This window comes from Parus major, chromosome 2 (assembly GCF_001522545.3).
Source record: "Parus major isolate Abel chromosome 2, Parus_major1.1, whole genome shotgun sequence".
Taxonomy (NCBI): domain Eukaryota; kingdom Metazoa; phylum Chordata; class Aves; order Passeriformes; family Paridae; genus Parus; species Parus major.
Window position 1 is genome coordinate 1,293,335 of NC_031769.1, and position 10,962 is coordinate 1,304,296.

The 10,962-nt window shown below is 43.7% G+C and overlaps 1 protein-coding gene across 6 annotated transcripts in view; it reads left to right on the top strand.

The window, feature by feature from the left end:
* Positions 1-10,962, top strand: part of SMARCD3 (SWI/SNF related, matrix associated, actin dependent regulator of chromatin, subfamily d, member 3) — a 78,059-nt gene that overhangs the window by 37,424 nt on the left and 29,673 nt on the right. For all 6 annotated transcript variants that reach the window (XM_015617505.3, XM_015617504.3, XM_033519902.1 and 3 more), the window contains one exon: positions 1,186-1,228. In XM_015617505.3, the coding sequence (XP_015472991.1) occupies positions 1,186-1,228 (43 nt within the window). The remainder of the gene's footprint in view (positions 1-1,185; positions 1,229-10,962) is intronic.

The following is a 10,962-nucleotide window of genomic DNA, read 5'->3' on the forward strand; positions in this document are numbered from 1 at the left end:
ACAAAGAGTTCCTCAGCCTTAGCTTACGTGGGGATGAGGAAGAGTCTTAAGAATCTGGTATTTCAGCCCTGGCTTATAATTAACAAACGTAGGAAAAGAATATGCCACTGCAATGTGCATGGAAACAGCTTTTATGTGGACATGGCTGATGACAGGCTTCCAGCGAGAAGATAGTAAGAAGGGGTGTCCTTGTGGCATGGCAGAGTGGCAGCAGGTGGTTTGCTTTCTCCCATTTGTCTGTCACAGATGGAGTGATTCATCTCTTGCTTAAGATAAAGGCCTCACAGATTAAAGAGATGAAGAATAGGACCTGAATTCCCTCTTGGCCCTGTTAGAAAAAGCTGGGTGACAGGTTTGGTAGGCCTGAAGAGTTCTTAGAATCTGAAAACAGTCTTCCTGACAGTACCATTTCTCAGGCACATACACATTTGTGTTCTTATGTACATAAGTACAAGTGTGTATGCTTTTTAAAAGCATAGCTATAGACATGTGCCTATGTATGGCTATGGACACAGTGCGTATACACACTGCAGACACACATATGTCTTCCCATGTGTGTTCATAAAGATGAACAAATGTGGAAATGTAAGGTCTTTTACATTTGTCCATCACTCATGCAGATGTGTTACAGTAAAACAAGTGTGTATGTACACAAGGAAGGGTGTGCATTTGTGTGTGTTTTCATACATCATATGAAATACACGCACATATATATGTGTGTTCTTCAGCACTTAATTTTGGGCATGATTGAATTGCGTTGTCTGTTTGAACAAGTTGACGTGCCATTTGCAAGGACTTGGCCACTCAGATGTGCACACACACAGGAGTGTGTCTGTGCACGCCACACGTGAGACTGTCCTCTGCACACTCGTCTGTACCTAGCAGCACTGCGTGCACTTTACACATGGATTGCCCCCCTGCACCATGGATGATGCTATGATCAAAGAACTTAGAGACTTCTTTCCAGGATGCGTAACAGACAGCCCTGATTCGTTCTTACCTAACTGCCTCCCCAGGCTGCTGAGAGAAGGGGTACAAGGTCCTGGGCATGGGTGAGACCCTTTTGCTGATGCATGCACAGCTGTGCACCAGCATGTGGAGATGTCAGGATAATTTAGCAGGTGGCCTCGTTACTCCTAGATCTGTCACCATGGTAACGTGTTTTTTTCTTTAAAAAATGTACAGTGCCAAGAGGAGGAAGATGGCTGACAAAATTCTCCCTCAGAGGGTGAGTCGCTTTCATTTCCTATTCCCTTCACAATCAGTTCAGCATCTTAGTATAATTACAGGAATTTTAGAAAATTCTTTCACTTTTTGTTTAAAAATGTAATTAAAAAGTAAGTAGGCAGTGGGTGAAAGTCTGGAGAGCCAGGCTGGGGCTGGGCTGGGGGCTGGGAGCGTGGAGCAGCCCGGCCTGTGCGGCCTCGTGCCTGGGTTAGCCGAGCCAGCACTGCCGCTTGCTGGAGGGACCGTGGTGCCAGGCGGCAGCTCGGCTCTGGGGCCCTCGGCTCTCCAGAATCCTTCTCATCCTTTTTCGAGGCTAGCCAAACCTGGTCCCAGAGTATGGCTGTACCTGAGGGGGTGGGCTCAGACTCAGGTCTCTGGCCCAGTAGAGCTGCCTGGTAGTGATTTTTGTGGTTGTGTCACCATAGGGCTGAAGTGAACCCGTGTAAACAACAGAATCCGAGGGGTCTGTATTGTCTGGAGAGTTACTAATTTTCTTATCCCTGGGGGATATGTCTAGCTTTTGGTGTCTGCCTATATTTGATCCTCAATACTTACGTCTTCAGCTTCCTTTCTAAACATTGGGATTTCTCTCTGCTGTCTTCTGTCATTATTCCCATACTTTTCCTTTCCTTTATCCTCTTCAGTACAGTTCCCGAGAACCCGCTTGGTCCCTAAAGGCTTCAAAACACACACCCTTGTCACATCCTAGTCTCCGTTGCTTTGACTGCTGGTAGTTTTTCTGGGCTCAGAATCCCCTGGACAGGTGTATCCTTTTCCTCCATATGCTTTTCAAGCTCCAGCAAGTTGGCTTTTTTTTCAAGCAAGTTTTCCAGCTCCATTGCAAGTAGGAGCCCAAACTTGCTGGCAGGCTGCAAAGTAATTTCTGTGGCATTTCACAGGTGCCTACTACCAGTCATCCGAAGAGGTGAGCCCACCTTGGTATTCCTGATGTTACACTATTACTTCTTCTCTTGTTATTCCTGCCACTTTCTGAAAGCAGAGCCTCTCATATGTAAGCCGTTAGATCTCTCATGTTGCTGTCCTGAAAGCTACTATTAAACCCAGACCTTTGAACTACTTGCAGCCTCCCTGGTAATTGTGCTGAAGCCTCATTCCTGCTCTGCTGGTGGTCTGTACTTTTTTTATAATGAATGCTAAGTTTCTTTGTACTGTCAGTTTTGTCTGTCCCACACAAACTGTTTTCACAGACAGTGATACATCCTGTATAGTGAGGTTGTTGCTGGAAATATATGTCCATTTCAAGATGATTTTGGTTTTGGTTTTGGGTTGGTTGGTTGGTTGTGGGAGTGTTTTTAGTTTTGGTTTTTATTTTGCCTGTTGCCTTTATAAGATTAAAAGGTGTAAGAGGTAATCAAACATTTTTGCCAGCAGAAGACCACTGACTTTGTTTACAAAGTCCATGATAATTCTTTAATAGGTAGAGCCTTATATAGGTGTGTCAAAAATCTCTACAGATGCTTTCAGAACTATGCTGTCACCAAATATGCTTGCTTTTCAGTATCTTTGTTGCTGCCAGCCAATAGCTTTAACTGATGGAGTAATAAGGCATTTTCTAGAGGTCTCTTCTGCAGTGGGGTTTTTATCAGTGCAGCTGCACTGCTGGTGTCAGTGATGTGACCTCTGTCTCGGTTAAAGCACTCTGTTAGGCTACAGTTAGTGTGTCAGAAATCCCTTACACCATCTGTGGGATGAAGAAATGCTGTACACATCATTATTCTGTCAAGTGGGGGATTTGCACTGGTGGCTGTGGAATGTGTGTGAAACACAGGGTAAAACTTCCAGCTTTCTGGAACTACCTCTGGAGTGTTCTCCAACCAGTCAGCATCTGTTACCCACAGACTTTTGCAGACGCTTGCTTATGTTTTGAACTTTGGAGAGGGGAAGATACGAAATACCTTTGACTCTTGAAAATAATCTTATGTTGTAGTGGGAAAGGAGGTGGGTTGTTAGTATTCCTCACTATGATAGTGATTCAGGCAGTTGGCACAGGTAACCTCTTGTTGGATTTCCAGGCTCTCTGCTGAAGCCTGTGCCATAGTCCTGGAGCATAGTGCTGGTTGGGTAGGATCACTGAGCCGCTCCAAGTCAACTGTTTGAGAAGGATTTATTTTGCAGGAATATAATTGTATGAAAAGTTCAACTCAGCAGTATTGCACGTAGGAAGATTGGATTGGAGAACTTCATGGGACATCCTGGCACTTCAAACCTGGTTCCCTCTGTCATGGAAACCATGACACAGCTGCCACTTCAAGACCAGGTTCCTTACTTGAGACATACTTTTGATCTGGCAGCTTGGGGTTTTTTTTTTAAATTTTGCTAGGCTCGGCAAGGGAAGTGCTTTTAGTTTGCCAAGTTAGAGAGGCTCCCGTCTTGAAATCCTCTTAGTCATTTGCTTTATCTGTTCCAGGTTAAATGAATGTCTTTCAAACCTTTTTAAATCTGCCTCTCAAGAAACCAGAACTATACATAGTATTACAGACTGCCAGTATCACCAGTGCTCTAATACTGCTCCTGCATTTTTAGCTCTATTGGAAATAGCACTGTGAATTGGGATTGTTGTGCTTTTTTGGTTTGTTTTGTTTTGTTTTTTTAAATGGCTTTTCCACATTGATACAGCCTCTGGTCCTTCTGTGACCACTAGTATTTCTAGTATTTCTGCTTTCTGTCATATGCAACTAATGAATTCCCACGTTGGAGCAGGATTTAGACTCTGAGGCATGATCCTGTGCACTGCAGTGCTGTATTGCACCCCATCTCCATTATACAGTTCTGAGCTTCCTGACGTTCTCTCTACTATCCTCTGCCTTGCAATGACAGTGACACCCAAATTTATCATTACTAAGTTTTCTTAGCAGACTTGTCCTTTTTGTACAAGAACACTTTTTTCCTATGCCAGGTCTTGTTCCAACTCCTATTTTTCAGTCTTAAGGAGCAGTTCCCTTTATTACTGTATGTCAATGCACATTGATTGTATTGACTGCATATCTTTTGTCTAAAATGCAATTTTAATAAACAGGAGGACTTGGTTATGCTCACATTGACATACTCTAGCATAACAAGGCTTAGTATTTTTTATAGTGTATTTTACATTAACTCCAGTTCTGTCCAGCAGGCTCTATCCCGCCCTATTTTCCTCACTTCTGGATCTTTCCCTTGTTCACACTTGACTGTTGCTGAAACCCTCATTCAGTTTTGGAGAAGTTCACAGGCATCTTCATTCATAGCTGGGGACCTAAATCTCTGGAACTGAATTTGCCCTTGTGACCCCAGTTTAGCAGTTGTGCCTCCATTTCAGACCACAAACTGTGTATGGGGACAGCACCTCAGATTGTACCTCTCTCTCCAGGCCTTGGCTCCTCATTATTTCTGGTCAATCTTATTTTCTTTCAGTATTGAGTCATAACATTTTTTCCCAGGGAGCTGTGAATGTGATCCACCATTCTCTTTCTTTGGCTTCCTTGCCTAGCCATTCTGATTCAAGAATCTCAGCTGAAAACCATTCTGGCTCCCTAGCTGTGCCTGTCTCTGCTTTTTCTTGCATAATTTGCTGAGCAGAGTGCAACTTTGAAATAAGCAAACTGTCCTCCTTCAGTGGTATGCTTATCTCTTAGTATTAGCTGCTGTTCTCACTCAGACCCAAATTCCTGAGTACTTTTTGTCCAGCTGTGCTGACAGGTTTTTGTACACCTGTCCCTCCCCTTTTCATCTTCTCTACTTCATTTTCCTTTACACAGATATTTAGCCAATTTTTGCTGCTGCTGTTCACTGACCACTATGTGGAATTCTCTGCACAGATCCCATGCCATAATAGCTGTCCTACTGTGGTTTGGTCACTGCATGGCTGTTGTCCACCTCTTTCTCCATCTGAGCCAACCAGAGGTGAGGAACACCTGAATCTCCCATTCACTTGTAAGAAGGGAGAGGTTAGAAGTGTGATAATCAGCAGTAGCCTTGGATATAACAACTGTGAAATATAGAAATTCAAGATCTTGCAGGGAATGAGGAAGGAGAGCAGTCAAGTACAAGCCCTGGACTTCAGACAAGCAGAATTTGGCTTCTCCAGGGAACTGGTAGGGGGTGGTTCCTTGAGAAGGACCTCTGAAGGGCAAAGTGGCTCAGGGAAGCTGGGTGGTCTTGAAGGACCTTTAGGAGCAGCCTGTTTTAAATGCAGGAAAATGAGCAGATTTATGAGGAATCCAGAATAGGGTACTCACAGTGGTGGTCCCATCATCAAAGGGCAACGTACAAGAAGTGAAGCTACAGAAGGGAGAGGCTACAAAGGAGGAGTTTAGAAACATTGCCTGGGCACACAAGGAATGGTATCAACAAAGTCAAAGCTCAGCTGTAGTTGAGATCTTCAAGGGACGTCAAGGACAAGAAAAGCTTCTACAATTGCACTAGTAATAATGACTGACCAAGGAAAAGGTGTGCCCCATGCTGAGTGGGCTGGGTGACACAGTGATGACAGAGACAATAAGTCTGAAGCACTCAAAGCCTTCTTTGTTCAGTCTGCACTAATGATGCTTCTCATGGCCTGTGATCAGTGAACACATCCAAGAGGAACAGCCGATGGTGGACGGGGATAGGGTCAGGATTTAGTTGAGAAACTTGACCCATATGACTCCATGCTACCCAACAGGCTGGAGCTGAGGGGACTGGCTGATGTCCTTTCAAGGCCACTCTGTCATACATCTTGTATTCAGGTGGGGGCATTTTGGTCTAAATGGGCTGACAGCCACATCTGGTTGGATGATGAAGCTGAGAATGATTGCTATGAAGAGCCTGACATCAGAGTACTTGAGGGATGTGTCATAGCAGCTATTTAGTCCAGCATCTCTGCCACTGCAGGAGGCAGTGCAGTGCTTGCTTATAAAATATACAGATGACACCAATCACTGGGTGGGGAAACCAGTTGATATGCTTGTGGACACGCTGGAGGAATGAACCAACACAAACTTTATGAAAGTCAACTAAGTAAAATGTTCTTCCTTGGGGAAGAGAAAGGCTGCCTGGCTGGGAAGCAGCACTGGTGGACAGTGAGCTGAGTGTGAGCAGGGGGTATGCCTTGTCAGCAAAGATGACTAACAGCATCCACAACTCTGTGGCCAGGAGCACAGCCAGCAGATTGAGTGACTTGATTACCCTTGTTTGCTCAGTACTCGTTAGCTCAGTGCTAGAGCTCTGTGTCCAGTTTTGGGATTCTGAATTCAAGGAAAACATTGTCAAACTGGCCTGAGGTCAGTGGATGATTGTCAGGTTGACTGAATGACTGGATCAGCACATGAGGAAAGACTAAGAAAGCCAGCCTTGCTCAGCCTGAAGGAAGACTCTGAGACAGCAGTGGCTTGCCAGCTCCTAAGAGAAGGACCAAGAACACGGATTGCTTTTGCCATTTTAATGGACTGTGTTACTGGCCATGTGGTAGTCAGAAATCCTCCTCAAGCCATTCTCTCTTCAGGGTTGCAGGGTGGCACAGTTAGGATTTATAAGGTGTGTCAGCCATTAGATTTCTTTCTTTGACCACCATAGAAGCCTCAGCAGTAGAGACACTTTTGTCAGTAAGCTATAGGGTAAAGTTTCACAGCAGGGAAACTGTCCAGTAGCTGCCAAGTCAGACTTCAGTCACTGCCACTTAAGATATAAAAATTCTAGTTCTCAGCAATACCTGTGAATTGTGTGGGTTATGTCCATCTGCCATAGGTAGTAAAAAAATGGCTAAGGATCAAATTGAGCTTGTCAGGCTCAGGGGAGTAAGGTCTTGGATTTCGTTACCTCTCTCAAAGATGGAAATTCTAGGGTAGCCTAATTCTAAAGAAGCTGACAGATCTCTATTGATTAGTGATTTTTTTTTTTTTTTTTTTTTAAATCAAGATTGCTGAAACTGTTTTGTTTGCCCTGGTTAGGCAGTCAAGAATGCAGCTCCAGTTGTTCCTGCCTGAAATAGGTCAAATTTTATGTATTGGATTTTTTATTTGGACCTTGGAGGTGCACAACAATAGGACCTGTGCAAATTTTACAGGCCCGCTGTTGTACAAAACAGGTTCGAATTACATCAGCTTGCTCAGGACCTTGTCCAGACTGCTTCTGAATACCTCCAGCCAAGGATGGACACTCCAGAGCATTTTTGGTAGCCTGTTCCAAGTGCCATCATGTGTTTTGTTTGTTTTGTCAGAGGTGTTTTTACAAACCAATTCCTTTTAGGGAGTGAATTGCCCATGCTGCAGTGAGTTTCTGTTGCCTCTCACCCTAATGTCATGCACCTCCAAGGGGAGGCTGGCCCTGTCTGTGCTTCACCAGTCCATATGTCCCATGCTCCCAGGGAATCTCCTTTTCCCTTTTGTTCTCCAGGCTGGAGAAGCTCTAGCAGCTTCTCTCGGCAGGTCTCTGCTCCAGCCCCCAGCATCCTACTGTGCCTCTGTGGGCCTCGCTCCAGAGTGTCCCATCTTTGTGGTCCTGTGCCCACCAGTCCAGATCCAGTTTCACCGGCGTGGCGTAGCAAGGAGGAGCCTCTTTGCTGGCTTGTGGCAGCACCTGCGCTAATACAGCCCCTTTTGCAGCTGACCTTTGCTGTGGCTGCCCTACCCCACAGACTGCTCTTGCACTTGTTGTCTGTCCATCAGGGCCCCCGAGTCCTCTCCTGCCAACCTGTCCCCCTGCATGATGTCATTCTATCCCAGGAGCAGAGCTTTTCCTGTGCTGACCTTTACCATGCTGAAGTGCCATTGTGTTTCTGGGGCCCCTCAGGGTCCCTCTGTCCAGCCCTGCTGCCCTCACTGACTTGGGCTCAGGACCCTGGGAGGCCTGAGGACAGGACTCAGCCAGGAGCAATGGAGCCAAAGACAACGTGGAGCCTTCTCTGTGGCTTTTGACACGAGTGGCAGAGCCGGACCCAGACCTGAGTTTTCCCTTAGCTTTCCTTCTGCTGCTCATCTTGCAGAAGGCTTCCTCATTGCTTTCCCACGCTGCTGACTGCTGTCATTGCCCTCCAAGCTGTCTTACTGTGACAGCCATAGAAGCTATCTAAAGATGTTGCTCATATCCCAAAATTTCTAGTGTTGCACCTGTTCCTTGGTTTCTGATTCTGTCTCACATGCCATGCACATCTGTTTACGGGCAGGTGTGGTGCAGCCCCCACACTGTGCTGCTTCTACAAGGAAATTGTGAGACTCTCCCATCATGCCATTCCTTCCACACTGTCCTCACTGCCCCCACTCACAAGTTGGCCATTTTTTGGTCACCATTGATAAAAAACCACTTGTGGAAATCAAGAATAAAAATGCACAATTTAGTAATAATTACTTTTTACTAATCTTTAAAAGTTTGAAACATATGAATTTTCATAATAGATAGATAAACAACCTCAGCCTCAAGAAAGACACTGTCTTACTAATGTTAATAGTAATCTCTTTCAGTCATTCATGGAATTCTAAGTATAACTAACTATATATGCTTCAAAACCTTGGCTGACAGGATGCTGCTTCTGCTAGGTGCTTTCTAGAGTTTCTTCAACTATATAAAGGCCAGAATGCACTATTTAAATATTGAAATACTCTTTTCGCATTTATAGTTAGAACTTTAGGAGAAGAGTGTAGACCTGCATGGGACTATGAGCTTTTCAGTTAGGTTAAACCATGCAAGGAATAAGGCAGGCTGCACAGATCCTTATCATATAAGCACTATCGTGCCTGCAAAAGATTATTCCATTAGTAGGGTGAGAAAGCAAAAGACTGTGAGAGCTGCCAAAACTGGCCTGAGTGAGCCTTTGATCTAGCCCAAAATCCCATCTTTGCTGTGACCATAGAGAAGAAGACAAACACAGCAAGTAGAATTCTTCTATCAAATGCTCTCCCACCCTCCAGCCATTCATAGTTCAAGGAAGTAGATGCAGTTTTGTCTTTGGATGATTTTAAAGTGTTTGTGCTTTTTAGCATCTTAAAATATTTAACATCCAGTTTGGTTATAGGAATGGACACTTGCAGGTGATAAAAGATGTAAAAGTGTGGAATAACAATGTTTATTGGGGGTTTCTGCTGTTTTTACAAACTTCCTAGAAATTTTGTTAGATCCCCAGTCTAGTACCAGCTGGAAAGGTTGTATCACCTGTGTTGTATAGGCTGTATCTTAAGGACTCTGTAGGCCTCTCCCTACTTCACCATGTGCCCTGGGGCTTCATGAACTGACTCTGGTGGAACTTGGCATTAAAGAAACTACTTTCTCAGTCCAGAATTTTTAATTGACTGCAGCACACCGTGATTAATTTCTTCAGGCAAGGCATTGAGGAATCTTTTAATACGTGCAGAACAGGAAAAAACATTGAGGTGTTTTGTTGCGTCCAAAGATTTGCGTTCACTGCCTCGCTGCTCCTTACTCTGCAAGTTGTCAATTCTTGATGTATCCAGGATAATGCTTGCTCTTTGTGCTTGTGTTTCTTTTATTATTCTGCTGATACTAACATTTTGAGAAAGCATATAAGCAGTTAAAAATATAATGGTTCAGCTAAAGCTGAACAGAGTTTTTGCTCTGTGGTTTCTGCTTTTCCAAAGTATCAGTTTTGCTGTAAGTAGAGCAGGTATTCTACCATCTCAAAACAGAGTAGGTTGAAAGAGATATTTATTTGATAATCAGTCTAATTGTTCACAGTCAGGCTGGAAGAGAAAATTATTAAGAAAGGGATGACAAAAACCTGTGAAACATATGTCAAAGGTGCCTAGGGAATGCCTGCCCACTGCGGCAGTGCAGGGAAATGGCATCAAATGAAACTCAATTGTGGCAGGTTCCAAATGAGCAGAAGGAGGTTCTTCCTCCCACATTGCCTGTTGATGTTCTGGAATGCTCTGCCTTGGGCTACTGCAGATACTGAAAGGCATGACTTGCAGATACTGCTGGCATGACCTCGAGCAATAGTTCTCATGTCCTTGCAGAACACAGGGAACAGGTGCATGCATGGTGTCTCTCACACAGGTCTTTGTGCCTTACGCCAGAAATAAATTGTAATTTTAACTGCAACTAATTCTGATTCCAAAGCAAAACAGGAATATCAACTCACTTTTAATCCCTATGGAAACATTATAACAGTTAAATATTTTAGTTAGTAAGTGAAAGCTAGAGTGAATATTGTAGAAATAGAAAAGGTTGTCCAGCAGATCTATTTTAATTACTTACAGTACCTTTTTTTAATGGTTTTACTGGCATGAGTTATTCCAGATTAAGAACCAACATTTTAATTTATGGGTATACTTACCCATTTCTAAGCTCAGTTCAATAGGTCTTTCTTCTAACCTACTTTATATTCCCTCCTCTGCTAACTTCCTCGTAAAAGAGGAAATAAAAAGGGGGTTTGTCAATAGAGCTGATATAGTTAACTAATGTATTAAAATACCAATAAAAGTTGGCAGGATGATAAATTGACACCTGATAGCTGATCACATTGAAACTTTGACATGAAGGTCACTTTCACCTCAGCCAGGAAGATGTGATGACAAAGGCTGGCATCCTAAGTGGCAGTTTTTACTTAAAATAGGTAACACTTGTTTTTGAAATGTCAACATGAACACCCCCACTCTTTTAGTCTGGAGAGATGCAGCACTTTTCTAGTTTTGAACAGGACAAATTCACTGAACTTTTGTTATAAAGGATCTTTTTTCTTGAACTTGGGAGGTTAATTAAAGTTGTTACTGTTAGGGAGTTAATTGATATGTTTAATTATGTTGTAAG